This window comes from Leishmania infantum, chromosome 26, assembly GCF_000002875.2.
Source record: "Leishmania infantum JPCM5 genome chromosome 26".
Classification (NCBI taxonomy): domain Eukaryota; phylum Euglenozoa; class Kinetoplastea; order Trypanosomatida; family Trypanosomatidae; genus Leishmania; species Leishmania infantum.
The window spans coordinates 680,521-705,590 of NC_009410.2; the positions used below are offsets into that span (position 1 = coordinate 680,521).

A 25,070-nucleotide genomic window follows, 5' to 3' on the forward strand; every position below is an offset into this window, starting at 1 on the left:
ATAGAAAACTTACTCGTCAGCGCTGCCGCCGTCCCTCTCCCTCTTCCAATCATTCCACGCAAGTAGACGCACCCACACACTTGCACAAGAATACGCACGAGCACCGGCAAGCAACATCCCCGGTATCCCTCCACCGCTTGTGCATGAACGTGTGTGTGTGTGGGGCACCTCTCATCTCTGCTCCCTGTGCTGCCGCCACGGCTCTTCCCGTCTTGCTTTCGTTTTTTCTTTGGTCTTCGCCTCTTTCGCTGTGTGCGCGAGTGTGTTTCTCCCCCCTTCTCGTCACTGCTTCGCTTTTAGATTGCTCTCTTTCTCTCGCCGTAGGGGGGGGGGCGTGCCCCTCTTGAGTGCGGTGCGCGCGCGCGGTGTTGCCAGAAGTTTCTGCTGCTTTTCATTTTTTTGTGTTTGTATCGAACCTCTGCATCGCGCGTGTCCGCGCGCTTCGTAAGGAGACTCCGGCACTCACCTCACCGCCTACTCTTCTCCAGATCGCACACGAGCCAGCAACTCCCCTTTCATCCGCCCTTATCCGGTAGTCAACTCCCGTCTGTTTTTCTCCGTCACAGTAGAGAAGGGCGAGCGCGCAGGGCTGCTGAATGAGCTCCAGTTCCACAGGACCGGCGAGGCTTCTGCTGAACAGCTTCACGGTGGCCGCGACACCACAGACGCTCTCGGTATCAAACGCGGAGGATGAGGACCGCTCGGACGGCACGGCACTAACAGACGGGCAAGACGCCGACGCACAGGTTCACGCTAGACCGACGATATCAGCATTCGCAGGCGCCATCAGCGCGTCAGTGGAAGGGGAGGAGGAGGAGCCGCGTCCGAGCAGTGCAGCCCCGCTGCCGGCACCGGCCCCGCCTCCTTCGTCGCAGCCCGCATCATCGCCTTGGGCTGCCTTGGAGTGTCTCTCCTCCCCGATCGTTAATACAAGCCCTCACTCGAGGCGGTACTCCTTCTCTTCCCTGCATTCTCGGCAGCGGGTGTGGGGAGCCCCAATGGGAAGCCGGGCCTACAATGTGGGCCGCACCGGCGACGACCTCCGTGGCATCCCGGCGACACCGTTTCGATGGCGCTCTTCGCTTCCCCACGCAGCAGGAACTTCTCTGCTGAAGCCTGGTCAACATGACTTCCGTCATGCTACGACAACCACGGCCACACTGCACCCCGAGAGAAACCGCCGTCATGTCAGCGAGCAGCTCGGGCGCTCCCCCACGGGGGCCTTCACACCCCACATCCGCTACCGGACCTCGAGTGGCGGGTCCCCTGGCGCTCGGGCCGCCTCCGGCGGGTTGTCCACGTCAGATGCGAACGCGTCTGTCAACTGCGACTGTGAGAGCCGCCATCGTCATGTGAGTCCCGTGTGCCACGCACCTGCAGAGTCGGCGCCGCACGCCTCTATCCCTTCGGCACACGCTGCCGCTCCGTTTCTACGGCCGCCGGCGCCTGCGTGGTCCTTCCTCCTGCACCCCCACGATAACGCACAAGGCGCATCCTTCCTGCTGCCACCGCCGTTGCTGGCCACGACGCACCAAGGCGGCGCCGCCGTCTCTACTATGTCTTCTGGCTGTGGCGCCGCAACGCGCTCCGCCCGTGTTGTGACCCTCTGCGCCCCTGCGGAGACGACGGCACAGGAGGATGGCAGTGCGGCAAGGCGGATGCGAAGATGCGTGAGTTTGCCTGTGAGCAGCGCACCATCTGCTGCCTTAGCTGCAACCCCCTCCATCAGCGATGTGTGGGTGCAGCAAGAGCGGCGGAACCAAGCGCTGCGACGAGGTCACTGCGAACCCGCTGAGGAGGCGGAGGCCGCCGCCGACATGACTCGCGGCAGCTCCCAAGCATCCGTCAACCACGCAGGGGCTGTGAAGAACGGTGGGGGGGATAGCGTTACTGAGCCCGTTGCGATCGGACACCTCACCCTGCGCTCGCTCACGGAGGAGTACAATCGCTTCTCCACGGAGGGCACCGTCGGCTGGATTGGACTGCAGGTGCACCTACGCCGCCACACGCAGACTAACCAGATCTTTGCCCTGGACCTGACGTGCTGCCACATGCGTCGCCATCAATGGACGTGGTTTTCCCAGGACATCCTGCCGCAGCTCCGCGCGCTGGAGGTGCTGCGCCTTGTCCAGATGCACTTGGAGGACGACGAGGTGGCGGAGCTGGTGCGTGGCAGCTGTGGGCTGTCCGCCGCAGCCGACGGCCGCCGCAGCGCGGGTCGAAGCTGGCAGCAAAGCTCTTTGTCAGCAAGTCGCCACAAGGTGGATAGCGGCCGAGGCGGCCGTGGCAGCGGTGACCCCGCCGTGCAGTCGGCCCCACTCGCACACCTGCGTGTGCTGGACCTCAGCGGCAACGCCTTCACTCAACGCAGCTGCACGCATCTGGGCAAGATGATGCTGTGGATGGCGGGAACTCTCGAGGAGGTGCGCCTGCTGGGGAACCCGCTGAAGGACTACGGCATGCAGACGCTCTCCGTCTATGTGGCGAAGCTGAATCTGGAGGCACTCGAGCAGGACCCATCCCTGTTCCCCGCTGCACTGCGCGATTGCTGCGCGCAAGTAATCCAGAAGTGTGGACGCGGGCATGCGAGGAGGAGCCGGAAGGTAGGCTCAGCACCACCGTCTCCGCAGCCGGCCGCCGCTGCCGGCGTCATGCACGCTGGATATAGCGAGGGCGAGAGCAGAGGCGATGCACGCGGTTTGGTCGCGGCGCTGCCCCTTGGACCTGTGCTGCTCGACCTGCGCGATTGCCGTGCCTCGGCACGCGGCCTGTCCGACATACTTGCCGCCGCCAGTCGTGCGCACCGTCTGCGCACCCTGGTGCTCTCGCACAACGTCGCTGGTGTGACGTCGCTACTGCCGCTGCCGGCAAGCGCGCACCACGAGGCAGCCAACCTTGCCAAAGAGGAAGCTATGGAGTCCGAGGAGAGGGAGGCGCGTGCGAGAAGCCGTGATGGCCGCGGCCCCCTACCCCGACTCCGGCCGTTACCGTGCCGGCTGAGGCTGGCCAAGACGCCGCTCGTCTACTCCGGCGCCCTCATGCGGGGCCAGCACACCGCCCTCAGCGACGTGGCCGGATTCGCCACATCGTGCGCTCTCTCCACACTCGTCCTTTATGGTGTCCCGCTTAGCCAGACCTGCTCGCCTCTGGGATTCCGCGAGTTGCTGCTGAACATCTTCTTCAGCTGTCCGCTGCTCGACCTAGTCGATCTCTCCGATACGTTCGAGTGGTCTTTGGTGCCCCCAGAGGCACAGAAGGCGCTCTTGGCCGAGGCGAATTGCAGGGACGCGGTGGAGCAGCGTTTGCGCAGCCCCGAAGCCCAGCGAGGACTTCATGTGCACCGCGAGGACCAAGGCGAGGTCGAGTTTAGGCTTGACAGTGCGACCGTGAGTAACCAGACACGGCTTGGCGACATGTTTGGCGAGCTGATGGCACACGTGGCCTTCAACGCGGTGGTGCGGCGCCGTCTCCCACCGGCTGCTTTTCTTCACGTACGTGAGTTGCACTTGAGCAACACCGGTCTGACGGACGCCGGCGCGCGTGGTCTATGCGTGAGCGTGCGGCGCGGACGGTCGCAGACGGGCATGCTGGCATCTTTGGCGGTGCTGAACCTGTCTGACAACCTGCTCACCGTGCGCGGATGCGTGCGGGTAATCTCAGCCTTTCTCTTGGATGGCGACGCTGAGGTTGATGTAGATGCGACGCGGAGCTGCCTAGCGTCGCTTGCCACCACGTCCACTGCTGCTAGGCCTGCTGTGATCGCTCGCTTAACCGCCTTGGCGCTGCAGCGCAACTCTGGCTTTGTAAGCGCCAGAGGTGATGGCACTGCCGGCGGCGTCAATGGCGCCAGTGACGATGGCGCGGAGCATCTGCAGCAGGTGTGCACGGCCGCCGAAACGGCGGTGCTGCGGCGCGCCACATTGCGGTCTGCCGTGTGCTCCAATCAGGTTCACGGGAACAGCAGCAGCGGTGCGGCGAATGCAGGTGATGCGACTCAGGAAGAGCGGGCGCCACCCTTGACGGTGTACTTTAGCGCGCCTCCCTCGGTGGAAGCGACATCGTCCATCAGCAGCAGCGGCGCCGGCGGCCAGCGTCGACCATCGGCTTTCTTAGCTTCAACGGCGAGCGTGGACGTTTTTTATGCTGGCTGCGATGATCAAGGCGATGTGTATTGCACGTGTCCGTGCAGTCGTTTCTATGTGCCCAAGCCTGCATCTGCCCAGGCTGTGGAGAAGGAAGACACCAACACCAGAGGTCTGTCCTGCTTTGCGCAGCAGAAGCCGTGCTCATCAACCGAAGTTTCACGTGCTCTGGCCGGCACGGCGACTGCACACGGAGATCAAACAGCCTCAGCGTTGGCAGTGTCGGAGATGACCCGCGGCGGCTGCGGCGCTCTCGGCACTGATGCCACTCCTACTGCTGGCAAGAAGCAGCAACACCGCGCACAGGACGGTCCTCAGCGCAACCTTTTCGCAGCACTGGGTGCGCCGCGCGATGCCGTCGCTGCTGCCGGCACCGGGGCAGGTGGCGAGAGCCCCAACGGACTGGTCAACACGACCCCGCTTCACCATCTACGGAACTTTACAAACGACGTCGAAGCTGGTGCCGCCGTCTCCGCCGCTTCAGTCTCCTCCTCGTCCTTTCCTTTGCCACCGCCGCCGTCCGACTCAGTGTCTGTGATGGTGGCAGCGCGACACACCTCAGACTTGGCTACCGCTGGCGTCGGTCCCCGCTTCCTGCAGCCGCAGCAACAACAGCAGACGACCCTGCTGCCGCGTCGCGAGAGCGGCCTCTCGGTGCCTGGTGGGTCGAATTTTGGTGCGCTCTTTATGAGCAAGGCAGAGAAAACCCCACCTATAACCTTGGGAGCGCCGGCCGGCGCTGTCCTTGCCGACGCAGCGGCTGTGGTACCTGTGGTCGCGGACGTAGACGTGGGCGTGGACGTCAGCGACGCGCTTGTGTCGACCACCGCCAATGCAAGGCGCTTGGGTGGCCGACGTGCGAGACTGCGGCGAACTCGCACCTTCGTGCTCTCCTATGACCACCCAGCTGGACATCTGCTCTGTCGTGCTTTGGGTGTTCTGCTGCGACCATCGCCAGACCCTCTCGGCGAGGGAGCCCGTGCTGCACTCGAGCAGGACCTGCTAGCTGCACTGAAGCGCGCATCGGCAGCCTCTAAAACGCGCTCGACCTCTGCGCAGGGCGGCGACGAGGGTGGTGGTGACGGCGGTGGGGCAGGCAAGGCCGCGAGCGCCACCACCACGGCGGAGTCGGTTCGCTACCTTCCTCCTGGTCCGCCCTCGGCGACCGTGGCGGATGGCGGCGACTCGAGCCAGCTGGGGGCAGATGTGCACTGGATGCGCTTCGAGGTGACGACAGGCGAGCGGAAAGGGGACATGGCGCAGCTGCTACAGGAGGTGCTGAACGTGCCGCTGCCTGAGCAGCGTGTGCTCTTTGAGCGACTCCTGCAGTTCCTTACGCAGCACGTCACGTGTGGTGAGGACTCACATGGGACGCCGACAGCGGAGGACTTGTGGGATCCGGTGCGTGCGATCGAGCAAGCTGCGCGGTCATCCGCGGCGGTGCGGGCAAGGCTCGAGATCGCCTACGGCGGAGTTGCTGAGGCTGCAGTGCACGCGCGCCATCAGTACCACGGCGCTGCCGATGCGACACTCGTCCCAATCAATGATGCCGGTGGTGGTGCTGCTGCGGCAGCGGCTGGCGCACTGGACGACGCCGATGGCACAGAGGGTATCGTGCGCCTCGACCGCCTCTACTTCGCCTTGTGGAGAGAGCTGGGAATGCCAGTCGGCGACACAGCGCGGGATGCACTGCCGCATGCGCCTTCCTCTGTCTGCATCAAGGAAAGAGGAGCGGAGACGCCGGCCGGCAGCGATGGACGACCTGACTTGCTTGACAGAGCAGCTGACGGCGGCGGTCTTTACACCTCTTTCTCCACCCCGCACGACGTCCTGTCATGTCGATCTTCGGAGGCCGCCGTGGCACTGTCACCGCAGCCGTCCGCCGCGACGCATCCGCCGCGACCTCATGCCGTCAACTTTTACGACGGAGTGGGCGGCGAGCCGAAGCCAAGGCAGCGGCAGAGCCTACCAGCAACCGTGCACCAAGGGCAATGCGCCAGCGCCTTCGCACCTGCCGCCGCTGCCGGCGGCGATCAAGGCGGCGCGAAGTGGACGACGAGCAGGCGCGAGGGAGCGGAGAGGGAAGAGGGCGACGAGGGGGCGTCGGTAGACTCGACGAGTGTGACCACGCCTGAGAAACAGCTCAACCACACCCACTGCATCGAACTCGGTAGCGCCGCTGCGGCGCTCTCGCCATCGCCATTGGCGCTGGCCAATTCAAATGCGGAGGTGCCGCAGCCAGACTCCCCGTCTGTGGAAGTGGTGCTCGCGGACAAGCTCATGAGACTGTCGCCGCCAGCGAAGACGCGCGATGCGGCCGGTGCTGCCGTGGCACCGCCGCTCGCTCCGCAGCTGCACGTCTCCCGTGCTTCTCTTACGGCTGCAGAGGACGACGAGAAGGGGCAGCAACACGTGGACGACTTCAATGCTGAAAGGAATGCGCTCCGTGCCGTGACGTCTCGGCTGCTCATTGACAAGCGCAGCGACGAGGAGCGAAGCGGCAGTAGCGGCAGAGCTGGAAGCCCAGCGAGGAGCGGCGGCACCCTGTTGTCCCAGCCACAGCAGAAACAGTCGGAGGGGTGCCAGCAAACTCAGCCCGAGCTGGTTCACGCTGGCGCCACGGGCGTGCAAGCAGAGGAAGCGGAAGGCGAGGAAGACGTCGCCATCGTGTCTCCGATCCGAGTGCAGCGCCGCTCCAGCCAGCTGATCGGCCGAGTCAAGACCTTCACGCTTTCCTACACGCACCAGGAGGGGACGGCGGTGTGCCGCGCGTGGCGGCTGCTCCACACCGCCACGCACGTATGCCGAAGCGGCAGCACCAACTCTAACAACGGCACGAGTGTCGCACCGGCAGATGCCGTGGCGCCAATCGCGCCGTCTTCCCCGCCGTCTCTTGCAGCTCTGGCGAAGGAGGCTCAAAGGTGTCTGTGTGACGACTTCCTAGCGTTCCTGCAGCCACCCGACGAGGACGCTGAGCATGCCGTGCTGTCTGTGTCGCTGCACTGTGACAGCGGCGTGGCAACAGCAATGCTTCAGGTGCAGGTGCAGACGAACGAGCGCCGCGCCGTTCTGGCGGACCGGCTGCAGCACAGCAACCATGGCGTCCGCCGCAGTGTCGGACGCGGCAGCCGCAGCGGGTTGGTGCCGCTCAGTGTGCAGGAGGTGGACCAGTTCTACTTTCCGCGTTTGACACGTCTGCTTCGCCAGTACAAGACCGTCGCTGACACGGCGGCGCAAGTGCAGGCCTTCTTGCAGCCGCGCGCGGCGGTGCAGGCTCGGCTTCTGCAGAGCCACGGAAGCGTCGCGGCGCTTGTGCACTACTATCATGGTAGCCAGGCTGCGCTGGAACACGAGCTGGGGATCTCGTCCTGGCAGGTGCTCATGGACCCGGCCCTGCCGAGCACCGCCAGAGCGGAACAGCTGAAGGAGGAGGTCATGTCCCCAACAGTGGCGGTGGACCGAGTGCTGAGACGCGAGAGGGCCGGGGTGGAGAGCAATCAAGGCGGCAGCGCGCCGCGAGTGGGCAGCGGCGACACCGGTGAAGACGCGCCGGGCACCTCCTTTCCTCAAGGAGCAAACGCGGCCCCCAGCTCACCACCACAGCCGACTGCGGCAGGCACACGGCAGCCGTCTTGCCCCACCTCAGCCGATGGCAGTGTTACTGGTGCCACCAACCTGCAGGGCCGTCCGCCAACTCGTCCGCGCCGTCCGCCTACGCCGCCACACGCCATCACGCACACCAGCAGTATCTCGTTCGATGAGGTGACAGAGGAGCCGACGAGCGAGGCGGGCCCCGTTGTGGTGCTGCGGGGCACGGCGCCGGCCCCAGCCCCACGCTCGCCCTCGAGCCCGCAGTCTCTCAACCCACAGTACTTCCCTGCCATGTACCGGCAGGTGGTCTCCACGACGCTGCCGTCGCGCGCCGGCGTTGAGGACGTGCCGGAGCGAAGCGCTCTGAACGAGCCAGGCGGTCCGCCGGACGGGGGCTCCGACACTGGCCTGGTGTCGCCCCTGACGGCCGTGTCCAGCGCAGCCGGGTCACCGACCTCGAAACACCTAGGCTTGGCTCTCGAGCAGCCGGCGCCGACAGTGGCGGTCGCCGCATCGGAGAATTCGCTCTCTCCTCTGCCCGTGCCACGCGTTGTGCGTCAGCTCGCTGACGGCACGGACTCGGTGGCGGCACCGGCTGCGAAGAAGGGAGGCGGCGACATGCTGCTCAGCCGCAGCGATGCCAGCGGTAACCCGAGCGCCACAGCCGTAACCGCGTCGTCGTCTTCATCGTTAGTAATGCCGACGTCGAAGACGAGGCCCGTTGGCGGCACTAACGCAGCTGTTTCGCCGGTGCCACTGCCTCGGCTGCCGGTAGAGCGCGATAACTCCAACACTGCTGGCCACAGCAACGCCTCTTCGCGGTCACTGGAACCGAGCCATCATCAGCCTGGTGCCGCGGCTGGCGCCGGCAGCTCTAGTTCCGTCGCCGGTTCGGACCGATGCAAGTCAGAGTATGAGCGCGTGCTGGAGGGCAAGTACAAGCGTCTAATGCGAGTCGCCTACGACGGGGTGGCCCGCGGTAGTGTCCCGCTAGACCCGCAGCATCAGCAGAAGACCGTCATTGGCCGTGGCAAGTGGGGCACACAGAAGGTGGAGCTATCGCTGGAGTGGGAGATCTTGTTTGTGCTGACGTTTGAGAAGAGTCGCAAGCTTGGCCGCAGCTCACGGCGAGCGCAGATGCTGGTGCATCCGGTAGGCTGCGGCTTCGAGTGCGCGGCGGGCGATGATCTAATTCACACGGCCTCCAGCGGCATCTACGGCGGTGAAAACTCCTCCCTGCACTCGTCCGCCATCAACGGCGAGTCGGGCGACGGCGGACATCACCTGCCAGCGACGGCAATGCCGAAAATACCGCGTAAGAGGGAGTCGTCCAAGTCGTCTGCGTCGCACCTTGTCATCACGATTCAGCGGCCGTTCACTCCGGACGAGGTTGGCTCCTCTTCGCATGACATGGAGGAGACACTGATGGCTGGTGCGCTGCTCACCGTCTCGTCGTCCTCGAAGGCGGCGTGGCTGCTCGTTGGTGGAAACGACGAGACTAGTACCACATCTCGAGCGAGCGCTGGCGTCAACCAGGTGGCACACGAGTACGTGTTTCAGCTCTGCCAAGCCTCTCTCACACTGGACATTGAAATGAAGAGCTCCAAGCACGTGCAGGAGGCGCTCCGCTTGTTGAAAAACAGCATCCGACGCGCTACACAAGCCGTGAAGAAGTCGATGCTGAACGCGCACATACCGCCACCGTCGCGCTAGACGCGTGATGCTGCATGGCTTCTACTCTCGGGTGCGGGGAGGGAGAGGGCGCTATCGTGACGCTCAGGGCCACTTCTTAGCATGAGCGGTGCGCGCATGGCAGCAAAGGCTCCGGCGCGAGGTGCGCTACTGTGATTCCGTTGATTCGGGTGTTACTCTTTCGGGCTCGGTGACGAGGGCTGCTCTTGTTTGCTGTTGTGCTTGTGTGTGCTCTCTCCTTCCTCTTCATATGTGCTGGACGCGGCGGCATCTCGTGGTCTCTGGCTTCTCCTCCGCTCCCATCCTCATCCTCATCCTCTGGGTTTGCGTGCTCGCCGCTGTCGTCACGTGCGGTCTTCTGTGGATCGCATTTTCTTTTTTCGTGTTGCGTGCTTTGCCCTTCCTTTCCGTCTTCGATTGTGTGCGCGTCTGTGTGGCGCTCCTGAACATATGCGTGGAGGTGAGGAGGAGAGTGAAAGAGACAGGGAAGGCGGATGCGCCCGGCACGCTGCCACTGTTGGACCGCATCCTGGATGCGCGGTTGTTTTGTCTACGTGCATCCCGAACACACTGCACGACGCAGCTGCCACATCCGTCTGGCCCTTTCCTACACACTGCTCTGTGGTGTCATCTCTCCTATGTACGGCGGAGGTCGGACGCGACGTCCAATGTCTGCTCTCGCTGTTGTACAAGCATCTGCGTGACGGGTCTGGTTTGTCGCGACGCGTTAGTCTGTGCGTGGGCGGCGAGTGCGGCCTATTCACTGGCTCTTCCACTGCTACTATCACCCTGCTCTAACGGTAAGCATCGCCCTCTCTCCTCGCTCTCCCTTCCTTTCTGTTGTTCTCCGTGGGCCGGTTTGCGACGTGGGAATGCGCACGGAGCGTCGATGAGTTTCAGGTGCGTGTGCATGTAGGCCGCTCAGCGCTGATCTTCATCGTGCATTGTTGCCGCCACCATGTACAAGAAGGCGCTGAACGCGTTCTTCCTGAAGGTGCACCCCGACTTCTTCCACCACAACGTGCAGCAGCAAACTGTGAACCAAAACTCCGTGGCTCAGCTCAATGAGCTACTAGCGTGGGCGAGAGAGTTCAAGCAAGGGACGCTGCGCGCACCACCAGCCACCTCCATCTCTTTTAGCTTCTATCGCCGCATCGACGAGAAAGAGGGTGGCGGCGCCGATGCCGTCACCGCGCAGCGGTCGGCGCGCGCAAGCGACGCTGGGAGCAGCGGTGGCGAAGGGGAGAACAGCGACGGCCGGCCGAAGGAGTCTGTCTTCGCCAAGCGAGCCTATCGGGCGGCAGACTGGGCGGCGGACGGCAGCGGCTTTGACGGCTCTGGCGCTGGCGGCGGCACGCCATTGCACCGCGACTCTCAAACTGTTCTCATCCACTCTACGTTCGAGCTTCCGCAGGGCTTTGTCGCGAGCGAGTCGAACCGTGGCCTGGTGGAGCGTTCCGTGAACAAGTTCTTGCGCGACTTGCTGCGTCGCGCCGAGTGCATCGACTCGGTCACAGAGTCCATGTCTGTCGCTGAGGACGCGGCAGCGGCGCGACGGGAGGCAAAGCCGTTGCGTCGTCGTCGAGCAGACCCCCGGGCGAAGGCCAAGAGCGGTGGCAAGACCCTGCTGGACGAGGCGAGCGAGGTGATGACGATGCAGTGGACGCTGACAAGCGTGCCCACGCTCGAGGAGCTGATGGACGCCGATCAGGTGCTTTTCGCCAAGACCTTGTCCCCCTTGCAGTGCTCCGCAGCGCTGCACACCCTGCGCGCTTCTCTTGGCGAGCTGCACTACGATCAGTGGAGCTCGATGCCGCTGATTATCGACGACCACTTCGCCATCGGTGCAGACATCACGGGGGGCCTGACGGTTCCATGGGACTTTACCGCGCTGCAGTTTGTCGGCTTCCTTCACCAGAATGCCGCCGCCATTGCGCAGTGTCGCACCTTAGCGGCGGCGTTCGCGACGGAGGTGGAGCAGCTTATCGCGGAACTGTGCACTGCACTGGAGTTGGATGACATGCTCATTTCGTGCTCGCACAAGGAGGCGATGAATGTGCTGCGGCTGCTGCATCGCAATAAGGAGCTGCTGCACGGGTACGGGCTTACAAACCTGACGCTCGAGATTGGCATGCGTCACGCCACGCGCGCCAACGGTGTCGTTATCGTCGACGTGTCCATGCGGACAACGGAAGAGCTCCGCGAATGGCTGCAGGCGCTTCACGGCAAGCTTGACCTGCAGCGCAAGCTTTACAGCGTGTCGAAGCAGATGCTGGAGACAACGATGTGGCACCTGAAGGAGTTCCGCGGCATGGTCGAGCCAGGCGGCGTGGACGCTTTCGTGCACAACGACTGCACGTACGCGCAGCGGTTGGCGTGGGCAAAAGAGCTTTTCCGCATCGGCCCTGCGCTGGCGCACTGGGACTGGCAGGAGTTCACGTTTCTGCTGAGCCCCGAGCTTGATGTGGACTGGAGTCGGCGCCAGCTGAGGCTGCCGCACAACTTTGACGGCGACGCCCTCGTCCGCTACGTCGAGGATGTGCAGCGGAGCGCTAAGGAGAAAGAGAAGGAAGCGCTTCTGCGCGCGAGTGCGGTGCGCCGGTTGTCAGACGAGGAGCTCCGCGCACAGACGCACGCCGTCGACTTGCAGCTGAGCGACGGCACTAACGAGCCTGAAAGCAAAGAGCAGGCGCGGCGGCAGCTCCTCGAAGACCCACTCGTGCCTGGGATGCAGCCGGTGTCGGAGGCGATGCGTCATCTCTACCGGCAGTCGTCACCGCACATGGACGAGTACATGACCTCCAGCGAGGATAGAGTGGACCCTCTTAGCGTCGAGCGTCCGCTTTCGCACGCCGTCACATTCAACAGCGATACAGAGGCGGAGGAGCAGCTCAAGTGGGAGGGTTTCTACCAGGAGCCCTACGTGGACCAGATGCCGACCGGCGACCTCGACGACATGGCGCACACGTACCGGCTCACGAACCGTTGGCATCGCGAGGCGGCGGCGAAGAAGCTGCTGGAGGAGCTGCAGTCCACTTACGGCAAGAAGAGTCGCCGGTTCGACTACCAGAAGATGGGTGATGTGCTGGAGATCAACAATGCCCGCGTGCAGCCGAAGGGGTTCCCGGTAGTGGCGCGGGGTATGAAGCCGAGCGAGGGGTAGCGAGAACAAGCCGACGCAAGCCATGAGTGAGGGAGTGAGACAATGTAGTCCCCCCCCCCCCCCACGTCTTTCCTCGTCTCGGTGGCTTCACCGAGGGGGCTCCCAAGCTCACCGTGCTGCTGCTCAGCTGTGCAACGCACACCTTCAGGCTTTTCTTCTGCTCCACCTTCACGCGAGTTTTATTCGCTTCTTCAATGAGTGCTTCTCCCCCCTTCTCTCGTATGACGGATCAGCGCGATGCGCCCTTTGCTGCTCTGTTTGTTTGTGCTTGTGTGCGCCTCTAAAACGTAAGTGTGCTCCCTCTCGCATTCGCGTAACAACATACAGGCGTGGGCACATCCATGGAGACAGGCGTGTCTTGTTCCATCTTCCCTCATAAATCTTGCGACTCTGCCTCTACGACTTCATCATCTCACATCCGTAGCCGTTGCTTGTCCCCCCCCTCTTCCTCGTCTGTCAAAGGAGCGATGCAGTGCGGAGTTTAACGACGCTGCAGAAGAAGAGAAGATGGCGGCACCGCTCCGCGTCGATGGCGTCCCGCGCAAGAGAAGGCGATGCGCGCGTGTGCGTGTGTGTGCATGATGCTCATGCGCAGAGGTGTATGCCGTGCCACCTTGCCTCCTTCCCTATCCCTTAGACTCGGTCCTCACCCCTCTTCCCCCTTTCTCCCGCTTCTGCGTCACTCCTGCGTGCCTGCTGCGTATTTCTCTCTGGATGTCTTATGGTGATAATTTTGTATGAGCTCCCTCCATCCCTCTTCCATCCGCCGTAGAGCGCTGTGTGCGTGTGTGATGGGGTGGTGATGGTGGTAAGCGGGCACGTGCGCCATCCACACACACACACACACGATGGCGTGCTTGCCTGTGCGAACGTGAATATGGGGAGGCTCGTCGCAAGTGCGCGATAATAGCGTACGCTGCAGTCAACCACAGCAGAGGTAATACGCCGCAGCCCATGCTTCCTCCTCTCATTGCCCATGAGATCACCGCTCGCGCAACCGCTTCGACAGGAGAGGGTGGGGGAGGGTAGGGCGGCGCGTGTGTGTGCGTGATCGAACACCCCTTTCTTTCCTTCTCTCTTTCTTCGTTGGCCGCCTTTAGCTTCCGAGGTGGGGCATCAGTCAAACAAGAATGGCTGCTTCTCTGGGTGCAAAGAGCGGCGAGATGAGAGAAGTAGGGGTGCGAGGGACGTAGAGGACGTGCTCCGCCGCCGTGTTGTAGCTCTTACTCGTTGAGTGCAAAGGGAGCACGAGCAAGCTGAGGCGCTTCGGCGGTGTGAGACTGCGATCTGGGTGCAGAGCAATTCGCTACGATGGGCCGAGCATGTTTCTGCTCCCCCGTCTTCCCTAGTCGTCCGTGACGAGGAGGGGCGGATACGCATCTCGCAGTGCGTGGCATCACAGGGTCCAAGTGCCCCCACACTCTGCGTCGGGGGAGGCCAGGTAGCTCCCCCTCCCCCGTCACCCCTCCCTCCATCCCTGCCCATGCCGAACCACTTCTGGTGGTGGCAGGGCCAGGTGGCTACGACGTTGGGGTGGGGGAGACAGAGCGATGCACCGCCACTGATGTCGGCGGTGAGGCCGTGGATGGCACCGCGTTGGAGCCACCTGCGAAGCGAATGGCGTGCGTGTGGTGTCTGGGTGAGAGGCCGTGCTCTCAGATGGCTGGGCCAGCGCATGGCTGCAGCGCGTGCGTCTACGGCTGCTCGGCACCGTGCGATGGGTGCCGGTGGGGCAGGTCTGCAGGGGGTAGAGCGCCGTTTGGGTTCATGCTGTATGACAGAGAGCGAATACGTGGCAGAGAATCTTCGATACTCTTCCGCTGTAGTGCCACGACCACCATCACGGCACGTACGACTGCTCTCTATCTTTCGCTGTGCGTCGTCGACAAGAATAGGCAGGAATGGGAGTAGAGCGGGAAGGCCACACTGCAGGGGCTCGGTGAATGATGGACTGACCTGTGGAATCTACTGCGTTCTTTCTGAGCGTTGCGGCGATGTGAGCTTCATTGAGTTGCAATCTTCAACGAAATCTATGTCTGACGGCCCAGGGCGCCTTGTGCAGCGCTTGGCTCGGTGGCTGGCCTTGTCTCTCTCTCTCTGTGCTTGTGTTTGTCTGCGCCGTGCATGCGTGTGCGCCTGTCCAACTCCCGTCTTTTCACGCTGCAGGCTGTGGGAGGCGGTGGTGCGGCCGGCAGGCCAGCATGAAGAAGCGCATGCGAGCGAGTGACCGGAGTCACCCGTGGCGAAGCAGCTCGTGTTACCGCTCGAATGGATGCGCTGTGCATCTGCTCCCGTATTCGAGGTCTTGTGTGTCAAAGGGTTGCAAGACGACGAGCGAGCTGTGCAGGTGTGCTTGCTTGTATGAGGGGTTCGGGGGGGGAGCATGAGGCTGCAGGCACTGTGTGACCTTCCAGCATCCGCCACCCGCGTCAACGCCACTGTCGTCATGTGCGAGCGGGAAGGCCACACTGCAGGGGCTCGGTGAATGATGGACTGACCTGTGGAATCTACTGCGTTCTTTCTGAGCGTTGCGGCGATGTGAGCTTCATTGAGTTGCAATCTTCAACGAAATCTATGTCTGACGGCCCAGGGCGCCTTGTGCAGCGCTTGGCTCGGTGGCTGGCCTTGTCTCTCTCTCTCTGTGCTTGTGTTTGTCTGCGCCGTGCATGCGTGTGCGCCTGTCCAACTCCCGTCTTTTCACGCTGCAGGCTGTGGGAGGCGGTGGTGCGGCCGGCAGGCCAGCATGAAGAAGCGCATGCGAGCGAGTGACCGGAGTCACCCGTGGCGAAGCAGCTCGTGTTACCGCTCGAATGGATGCGCTGTGCATCTGCTCCCGTATTCGAGGTCTTGTGTGTCAAAGGGTTGCAAGACGACGAGCGAGCTGTGCAGGTGTGCTTGCTTGTATGAGGGGTTCGGGGGGGGGAGCATGAGGCTGCAGGCACTGTGTGGCCTTCCAGCATCCGCCACCCGCGTCAACGCCACTGTCGTCATGTGCGAGCGGGAAGGCCACACTGCAGGGGCTCGGTGAATGATGGACTGACCTGTGGAATCTACTGCGTTCTTTCTGAGCGTTGCGGCGATGTGAGCTTCATTGAGTTGCAATCTTCAACGAAATCTATGTCTGACGGCCCAGGGCGCCTTGTGCAGCGGTTGGCTCGGTGGCTGGCCTTGTCTCTCTCTCTCTCTCTGTGTAGGTAGGCTAGTTGCGCGCACCGTTCCATATGGCCGTAACGTGCACCTTCACCTTCCATTTTATAGGCATCAGTGGGAGGAGGGCGCACGCCGCTTTCGTCTCTCTCTCTCTCAACCGCGTCAGAGGGACATCAGGGATAGCGAAAGAAGGAACCGCTCAGGGACTCCGCTGCCTCCTTGTGCAAGCAGACACGCCTGCACACCCTTCACACACAAAGACACACGCACACGCATATGCACACGTCACGCATGTGCGATGCTGCGAGCCGCATGCGGATGAAGCCTGCCTACCCGCTGCCTATGCACTTTTCCTGCTTCGCTCTGCGCTTTGCGATGTTCACCTCGCCGCCCTCCCCTCCCCCCTCCCCTTCTCTCACGCCACCTCGGCTGCTTTCTATTGTTTCGCCTCTCATCGATGCAGCTTCCATGTGCGTCTGTCTCTTCCTTTGCCGTTGCGTGTCTGCGCAGACGTCCTTTTCCCACCAAAACGAACATATAAGAAGCCTGCCGCAGCTGTCGTGGCCATCCTTGACGTTGCACTCGGCACCACTCGACCTCTGCCAATCGCGTGCATAATCCTGGCATCGCACTCGTCACGCGCTCTTCGCCGACACCGCCCCTCTTTTTTGATCTCAGGAACGCAGGACTACAAAATTCGGGTACATCCTCTGCTCTACCGCTGCTCCTCTTACCATCCAGAGCGAAACACATCAACAGTAGCCTCCACCTACTTTCCTACCTCTTCCGTTTCGCAAGCGCAGCACCGCACACACTGTCGTTTCCGCTGCGCAGTAGACAACGACAGTGAGGCAAGAGGGACGGCCGAACACACACACACACACACCAGAGCACACCAGAGCACATCAGAACATGCCACTGGAGACGTGGGCGGTGGCCGCTGTCGCAATCGTCGACGTGGAGGGGACGCCGCTGCTGCTGCGCACCTACACGTCGCCAAAGGACGTGCTCAACTCTCCCGCAGCCCCGCTGCACGCGCATCTCTACGTTGGACCTGAGGACGTGATCAAGCTGCACTTTGTCCTCTTCGCTTCCCTGGACCGCTGTGAGGACATGCGCGAAATGGCGGCGCTGCCGTCGACTGGCGCTGCGGCGCCCTCGTCAGCGGCGCTCGTGGGGGGCGGCACCGAGGCCTCCCTCGTTTCTAACAAGAGCGGTGAGTCGTCTATTACCGAGGTGGGGGGTGTGGTGGCCGGCGCCACGCCAGCCACAGCCTCCATGGCGAACGCGCCAGCAGCGAACACGGCGCGGCTCATCTCTCCGACGACGGACGCAAGGTTTTTGGGAAAGCTGCTGGAGAGCCACCGCTTGCGAAGCTACGGCTTTCGCTCTGCCACTGGCATCCATACGCTACTGGTGACCGTAGGCAGTGATGCACCGGCGGATGCGATGGTGCCACTTTGCCGCGCCTTGTACGAGTGCGCCTCGGCGGCGCTGTGCAATCCGTTTCGATCTCCAGCTCAGTGCTGGCGCGCTCAGGAGCAGCTGTTGTGGCGAGCGCCGTCGTCTGCGCTTGGGGGCGAGACGGCCGGCGCGGCGACATCGCAGCTTGCGGAGGGGGCGGAAGGCAAATATGAAAGCCAGAGATTCCCTCCCTGCACGCAAGGCAGGGATGCTGCGGATGCCGCAAGGTGGACCTCCGTTCCATCCGGAGCGATGGAGTGGAGCTGGCCGCGACCGGCCCCAACCTCCGCCGCTGCTCTCACTGCGGAGCCAACACTGGCGCTGTCGCGCACCTTCAATACACAGCTTGAGAAGCTGCTGTCAAGCTTCACCGTAACGGCACGGAGCTGCATCGTTCGGTGAGTCGCTAGATGCATCGCAGGTGATCTCAATCTCTGTCACGTGGCTTCCCTTTCAGCCTTTACAGTTCTTTTCGTTTTTGCCTGGCTCGATCTTCGAGTTGTTCGAGATGGAAGGGGGAGAGGTGGGCACGGCGTGACGGGCGAGAGAAGCCGCGAACCCCCATCCTTGTTGTGGTGTGCACGTGCTGTTGGGCGGAAAGGTGGTGGATGGCAGAGTCGGTGAGGGCCCACTGCTTCTTGTGCGTGTGCATGCCCTGTCTTCCCATGCCATGCTGCTTGTGTCTCTTTCACCGGCGCAAGGAACCTGTTAAGATATCGAGAAACTCGAGGCGGTTTGAGCGGTGGGGTGGGAAGCGGGAGAGGAAGTTGTGCGGCTGCCACCTTCCCTCTCCGCCAAAGCACTGCAGTTATGCCATACGCGGTGCAGCGTGATGGGCCGCCTTGCTCTGCAGGGTGCAAGAAACATACACAAGCAAACACAGCCGGTGCACCAGGATAACGAGCGAAGGTGCTAGTGCCTCTGCAACAGGTGCGGGTGCCACCTCGAACGCTTCTGCCGTAGGCTGAGTGGCTCCTGTACCCTTGCAGCCCTCACACGCTCCTTCTTATTGCTTCTATCATCTCTACCCTCCCCTTCCTCCTCTCCCTCTCCCTCGGTGGTACCTCCCCCTCTCTCCTACCCCCGGACAACAGGAAAAGGGGACGCGTGCGTTGCCTCGTCACCCCTTCCCCTCCCTCCCCCTTTGTGTTGCTTCGGACGCCTGTTCCTTTGTGGGTTTTGTGTGCTTTATACCCCCCTTTTCGCTTGGTTTCTCTCTTTGTTTCGTGTGTGCAACGGCGCACACTTGACACGTGTCACGGGGGGTCGCAGAGATCGAGCGCGCACATACACAGCTAAACACACACACACACACCCACACGGCAGGCCGTAGAGCGCTTCCCCTCTTCTCTTTCTCGTTCCTCTACCTTTGACTCTTTCATAGGTGCCCTTCATATCGGTACGCACACACCCGTACATACCTCCATACACACACACACACACACTTAGAGTCGAACACACACGCGCCTTCCTTTCTATACACCCACCTACCCACCTCACCGCACACAGACACTCAGACACGCGTTCAATGAACATAAAGCCCCGGTAACTCTTGTGCACACACGAAAAACGTAGTACGGCAATGGGCTCCGTAGAGGAGATCGACTCCCTGGCGGAGTCCATGTACGCCAGTCCGGATCCGGAGGCTCGCCGGCTCGCGCAGGAGCGTCTCACTGCTCTCACGCAGGAGAACGCAGACGTAGCCCCGCTCGAGGCGATTTTTGCGCGGTCCAACAACCAATATGCACTGATGTTCGTGTCGCAGGGCGTGGTGACGTGGTTCAGAGCGAACCGAAAGTGGCTCTCCAACGAGCAGCGCTTCGAGGTGGTGGTGAACATGTGTGGCACTTGCGTGCAGCGGGTCAGTCTTGCCGGCGCCCCGCGGCACGTGACGCTGGGCCTCATGAACGCGTACGCGAAGCTGACGAAGTTGTGCTTTGAGAAAGGCGCGCTTCTGGTGGAGGCGGTTGCCTTCGCGCTGCAGATGCTTCACGACGCGTCACCCTCATACGCGAAGAGCGTTTCACAGAACGGCGGGTGCGGCACGGCAGCCGGCTCGCACGGAGGCAACGACGACAAAGCAAACCTTATCGACTCCTCGAACGGCGGCGCGTCATCCTCGTCAGCGATGGTCGGCGGCGCGAGTAGCATCTCTGCCAGCAGTGGTGGCGGTGGCCCGAGCAGCAACGACGGTGGCCCGCTTGGCTACGGCATCATCCGGCACTCCCGCTTTGCCCCGACCGGGTACCGTAACGAAGAGGAGCGTCGCACTGCCTACTATGTTGCCCTGCTGCTGCTCAGCACCCTCGTTAATGAGTTTAGCAAGTACGACTCGGCCAAATCGCAGACGTACATGAATTTCTCCTCTCACCGCCGCTGCAGCAACAACTTCCGCGACGAGTGCATGCTGGACATCTTCGTCGCCAGCGTGGCCGAGCTGGAGGGCATTAACGGCGCATCTCCCATGGTGCTGGAGGTGACGGAATTTGTGCGGGACTGCCTCACTTATGATTTCATGGCCATCATGGTCGATGAGACCGAGGAGGCGCTGTCAGCCCAGTTCCCGAGCTCATGGAAGGGGGTGCTTCTTGCGCCTCACACGTGGGACGTGTTGTGGGGCCAGCACGCCACACTGCCCTACCCCCACTGCGCCACGCTGCTCACGGGCCTGACGAGCATGTGCGGCGTCCGTCGCACCTTCTTCGAGTCGACCGAGGAGCGTGTCCAGTACCTGAACGGTGCCCTGACCCACCTCGTCCGCACAATGCAGCTCACCGACGGACGGTTGAAGGTACCGCACTACGTGACGGTGCTGGCGGAGGCGTGCTACCGCTTCGTTTCCCCGTTCGGCTATCGCGATCTCCACCTCAGCTCCGTCTTTCAGACGTGGGTGTCAGCAGTCCGTGCCGTGTCACTGGACGTCTTCCGCATCCCATTCGGCCAGTCCGGCTCCTTCACGACAGCGACAACCCTGCTCAACTTCTGGAGCCGGTTGGCGACCTCGCGGCGCATGTACAGCATGTCGGAGGAGTCCGCGAAGGATCTGGAGCTCATCTCGCCCGAGCTGGTCATGTGCTTCTTTGAAGCCCGCGTGCAGGTGTCAGGCGGCAGTGGCCAGCAGGGGTCATTGCGCCGTGACACGAACAACGCTAACGGCGACCTAGAGGGGATGGAGTACAACATGGAGTTTGACGAGGACTTTGAGGCCACGATGGAGTCGATTCTCGCGCAGTCGGACGCCGCGGCGACGCTCGCTCTGCTGGAGCACACGGAGGCGATGAGGCTGCTGGCGAACTACGTTCACAACGGGCTAGGCTCGAACGTTCTGACGAGCCCCAGCGCCACCACCTGGCTGTTCTACCTCGCCGGCGGGCTCGTGCGGCATGTGCTGAGTGCCGTCGAGGAGTCGGCGGTGGAGGCCTGCTCGGGCTTCTTCATGTTCTGTGTGGATTGCGCGAATCATCGCCGCAGCGGCGCCGCTGCTCCATCGAGGTCGTCTCTCTACAGCTCCTACGTTGAGCGTGCACTCCTGCACTTCTTGACGATGGTGCAAAGTGTGCTCAGCTCCTCGCGCCTGCACGAGGCACTCAACACCGTCGTCACGAACGTCTTCCAGTCTCGGGTGGCGCTCTTCCAGTTCATACTCAACAACACAGGGCACAACATCATGCGTGGTGTCACAGGCAACCGCACCACTGACGAGGAAACAGCGCACATTATCCGCGAGTCCATCGAGCTCATCCGCAACGCATGCATGGATGTCCCGCACGCCATGCTAGCCGAACTGCACCTTGAACTGCCTCCGGTTGTGGAACTACCCTTGGCGCAGTCGGTACAGACCTACAAGCTGCGCACCAACCTCTCTGCGGTGCTGTGGCGGCTGCTCAGCGTGACGCCGTATTCGCAGGCTAACCTGAAAGTGTTCCTTCAGCCGATCGAGCTGTGCATGCAGAACACTCTCGGCGGCGGCGGCGGCAACGACGCGCTCTTCACGGCGGGCTGGATGCGCGACCTGCGCGGCGTCGTGTTGGCGCTACGGGACAGCGCAGATGGGCTCAGCGACTTTGTTGAGTGGGTATGTGACCACGCCAGCTCCTTCCACGAGGTGCTGCACCGGTCCGCGGCGCAGCACAGCATGGTGATTGTCTCCTTTCTGCGCTTCCTTGAAGAGCTCGTCTCGCAGATGGGGGGTCGGTGCACGCTGCCGTGCTGCACCGCGCACAGCTCCTGCGGTCTCATGCTCTTCAAGCACATGTGCTCCCTCATGCAGAGCATCATTGAGCAGTGCATCACAGAAGAGCACATTCAACGCGTGAGCAGCGCCGGCGGAGGTGGTATGGTTGATGGCGCGTACGACATGATGCTGAAACCGTTGGCGTTGTCCCTGAGTGTGCTGAGGAAGTCGATCCAGGGCGGCTTTGTGCCGCTCGGGGCCATGGCTTTCTACCACGACGAGACCTACGACAACGTCCTCCTCGGCCTGCTGCGCATGGTCGGTGTGTTTCCGTTTGTATACTTTAGGGAGTACCCGAAGGTGCCCTACGCCGTTGTGAACATGCTGCGCACCGTGACTGAGGAGTTCGCCTATCGCCCTCTCATGAGCCTCGACGCCAGCGAGCTGGAGAAGCTCATCTCCTTCGTCGTGTACCTCTGCGAGGACGTCGACACGCAGACCGGAACGCTGCTACATGGGCTGTCCTTTCTCAGCTTCATTGCTGGCCTTATTAGAGAGGTCAAGGCGCTCTCCACACAAGCGGTGTCGCCAGCGCTAGAGGCGCGCACGCACGGCACCCCTCCGCCGTCTCCGATGCAGCTGCCCTCCTTCTACGCGAGCCCGTCTGGCCGTCTTTCGGGCACCCCGGGCAGCCTTGGTGGCCGCAGCGGCGGTGGTGCAGGCGGCCGCTCCGGCTGTGGTGCCTCGGCGCCACGGGCGACGCGACTGGCGAGGGAGGCGCTGGCTCGCACACTGGAGCCATTCAACTCGCTCTGGGAGCGACTCATCTCGGTTGCCATGAACGTCATTGTATGCCAGGACCGCGCCCTGAGCGTCAGCTGCGCGGTGGTGTACCCCATCTTCGAGGTGCATCCGCCGTTCTGGTACTCCTTCGTGGAGAACTTTGTGCGTACCTACCCAGAGCGAAAGCAGCCGATGGTGCGTGAGGCGCTCTCCACCCTATCCCACGCCGCTGAGTCGCAGGACAAGTTTTTTTCGGAGGTGTTCACCTTTCGTCAGACAATGCGCAATCTGTGAGAGGGGTGATGGTGGTGGTGATGGCCGTGGGCAGGTTGGACGAATGCAGCCTTGGCATGGATGCTATCATATGCACGTGGCCTCCGTAGGGGCTGCACTGGTTCTAGACACTGTTAACGATAAGATCAGAGACAATGGTTAGTTCGGTGACAACAGTGATGTTGACATCTGTAAGTTCTTGGCCGGCTAATGGTGATGGTGACGAGAAACGGTGTGGCATGTGCCGCCGTTTCTCCACCCTGCAAACGTGCTGCACGCGTTTGGCAGAGATGACTCACTATCAGCTCGCCCGTGCGTGCAACTGTGGACGCAAAGGCGTGTGTATGCGTGTAGGAGTGCCCATAAGGATGTGGCGATCTTCCTGTGTGCGCCTGTGTGTGTGTTTCTTCTGCGAACTGTTCTACACATGAACACGGCGATTACGTATAATGACTTTCAGTGCGCACTGACCCAGAGAACGGGAAGCCGCAACGAGCCGCGAAAAAAAAAAACGAGGAGGGACGACAACGGGGGCGGGGCGGCTAAACAAGAGGGAAGGGGAGGGAGGGTTAGTGGCGATAGTTGTGCGCGCGTGTCTGTGTGCTCTCTCGCCATCGCCCCCTTTTCCTCCTCTTCTCACAAACTACGCGGCTCCTGTCCTAGTTTTCCTTTCACCGCTCAGCGTTCGCTGAGGATTCGCTCAGAAGCACGAGAGAGGCACCAGTCATTCCGCATTCGACGCCACACAGACACCCACGAAAAGATATGGTGACAGACACGCAAACATCCAAGCCAGTGCCACGTGAGAGAAGACGACATTCACCGGCGGCCCTTTTCGCTGAAGCGTGTTTGCGGCGCTCGATATTCATCAGCTCTAGCAGCCACATGTGCGTGAGACGTAAAAGATCGCCGCGGCTGCACAACACATGCAGAATGTGCGTGCTGAGGCATATTCTTTCCGTGCGCATGTATGTCTATGTGCTTGCGTGTGTGTGCTCGTGTGTACGTGTCTGCCAAGCAGTACGACCGCCTCTTTTTTACCGCTGCATCTTTGCCTGCGCACCACCTTCTCCGCGGCCTTGTTAGCACCCCGAACGTGCTCTTGCCTGCTCTCAGGTGTGCATGATTGCGCGCATGCAGGACTGGCCCCCGGTTCATCGGCGCTGAGCACCACACCACACAAATACACATTAAAGCGGAGAACATTAACACCCCAACTCGCACACAAGCGCCACCGCGCCTTCTGCACCGTCTCCAAGAGCGAGCGAGAAGCGAGAAGCGAGAAGAACGAGCGCCGGGCAAGGCAGTCACGCACGCACAGCCAGTGCCAAAAGGAAGCACACGGGCAACATGTCTGCTTTGAACAGCCGCACCGTCGAGGAGGTCCGAAAGGACTACGCGAAGCTGCTGGACCCACAGGAGCCATTGGACAGCCGCATGCGCGAGCTTTACCGGCTCAAAGAAGATTGCCTCAAGACCGCAGCCGGTGTGACGGTAATCCTGGAGACCATCGACACCACCGATTCAGTCTTGCTGCAGCACGAGCTGGCCTACAACGCTGGCCAGAGCGGCCGCGAGGAGGCCGTGCCGGAGCTGGAGCGCATCCTGCGCACCACTAGCTACGATGTCGTGACGCGGCATGAGGCGGCTGAGGCGCTTGGGGCCATCGGCTCGCCGCTCGCGCTGCAGGTACTCGAGGCGCATAGTGACCCCACCACAGAGCCGGAAGCGCCGATACGCGAGACCTGCGAACTGGCATTGGCCCGAATCGCCATGAAAGAAACGAAGGGTGACGCTGCCGTGGCTCCGCCAAGCGGATGCGAGTTCGTGTCTGTGGATCCGTCGCCGGCGTTTAGCGCGCTGTATTCCAGCACTGACGAGCCAGTGCCGCACACCGTGGAGGAACTGGAGGCGGTGCTGCTGGATACGTCGGGCCACACACGACTGTTCCGCCGTTACATGGCCATGTTCACCTTGCGCAACTTGGCGACGGAGGCGGCGGTCGCCGCGCTCTGTCGTGGCCTTCGCGAGGATAACGTCTCGGCACTGTTCCGCCACGAGGTGGCTTTTGTCCTCGGGCAACTCGAGCGCCCGAGTAGCCAGCCAGCTCTGATTGCGGCTCTTAAGGACGAAGAGGAGGCACCGATGGTGCGGCACGAGGCCGCGGAGGCGCTCGGCGCGATCGCCGATCCGGCGACGCTGCCAGTGCTAGAGAGCTACGCGACACACCACGAGCCGATCGTCCGCGATAGCTGCGTGGTGGCGCTGGAAATGCACAAGTACTGGGCGAACTTCAACAGCCTCGCTCATCAGCAGCAGCAGGAGGCGTGAGAGGGGTGTTCAACAGGAGAGTAAGGCAAGGTGACTGCGGTGTGTGGTCATGCGTGCTGTGTGGCCTCTCCAGCCCCCTCCCTCCGGTTCTTTTTCGTGTCTCTGCTTGACGCGTTCTGTGTATCCTCAAGAAACCAGAGTTATTGTCTTGCTTAATGCCAGTATGCGAGGCCTGTTTCTCTCGCCGAGGCCTTTTAGTCATGTGTGTGTGCGCGCATGCATGGGGGTGCACGTTCTGCTGTACGTGGGTTCGACGCTGTGTAATCACTAAAATGCCATAACAGATGCAAGCGAAAGTGAATCGATA

At 62.1% G+C, this 25,070-nt stretch overlaps 5 protein-coding genes and 3 non-coding genes across 8 annotated transcripts; all 8 read left to right on the plus strand.

Annotated features, from left to right (window-relative positions):
* Positions 1-998: 998 nt before the first annotated feature.
* LINJ_26_1880 (conserved hypothetical protein) lies at positions 999-9,446 on the plus strand (the record flags this gene model as incomplete). Its single annotated transcript, XM_001470445.2, has 1 exon — positions 999-9,446. The coding sequence occupies one exon, from the start codon at positions 999-1,001 to the stop codon at positions 9,444-9,446; it is 8,448 nt and encodes a 2,815-aa protein (XP_001470482.2).
* A 937-nt stretch (positions 9,447-10,383) lies between these two features.
* On the plus strand, positions 10,384-12,588 carry LINJ_26_1890 (conserved hypothetical protein; the record flags this gene model as incomplete). Its single annotated transcript, XM_001470446.1, has 1 exon — positions 10,384-12,588. One exon carries the CDS (start codon positions 10,384-10,386, stop codon positions 12,586-12,588), a length of 2,205 nt encoding a protein of 734 aa, XP_001470483.1.
* A 2,499-nt stretch (positions 12,589-15,087) lies between these two features.
* Positions 15,088-15,158, plus strand: LINJ_26_snoRNA16. Its single transcript, XR_001203183.1, has one exon. It is a non-coding gene (small nucleolar RNA).
* A 109-nt stretch (positions 15,159-15,267) lies between these two features.
* LINJ_26_snoRNA17 lies at positions 15,268-15,337 on the plus strand. Its single transcript, XR_001203184.1, has one exon. It is a non-coding gene (small nucleolar RNA).
* A 56-nt stretch (positions 15,338-15,393) lies between these two features.
* On the plus strand, positions 15,394-15,453 carry LINJ_26_snoRNA18. The gene has a single exon (XR_001203185.1). It is a non-coding gene (small nucleolar RNA).
* A 1,197-nt stretch (positions 15,454-16,650) lies between these two features.
* LINJ_26_1900 (conserved hypothetical protein) lies at positions 16,651-17,604 on the plus strand (the record flags this gene model as incomplete). The annotated part of the gene is made up of 1 exon (XM_001470492.2): positions 16,651-17,604. One exon carries the CDS (start codon positions 16,651-16,653, stop codon positions 17,602-17,604), a length of 954 nt encoding a protein of 317 aa, XP_001470529.1.
* A 1,180-nt stretch (positions 17,605-18,784) lies between these two features.
* Positions 18,785-22,453, plus strand: LINJ_26_1910 (conserved hypothetical protein; the record flags this gene model as incomplete). The annotated part of the gene is made up of 1 exon (XM_001470493.1): positions 18,785-22,453. The coding sequence occupies one exon, from the start codon at positions 18,785-18,787 to the stop codon at positions 22,451-22,453; it is 3,669 nt and encodes a 1,222-aa protein (XP_001470530.1).
* A 1,329-nt stretch (positions 22,454-23,782) lies between these two features.
* On the plus strand, positions 23,783-24,763 carry LINJ_26_1920 (conserved hypothetical protein; the record flags this gene model as incomplete). The annotated part of the gene is made up of 1 exon (XM_001470494.1): positions 23,783-24,763. The coding sequence occupies one exon, from the start codon at positions 23,783-23,785 to the stop codon at positions 24,761-24,763; it is 981 nt and encodes a 326-aa protein (XP_001470531.1).
* Between the last annotated feature and the right edge of the window lie 307 nt (positions 24,764-25,070).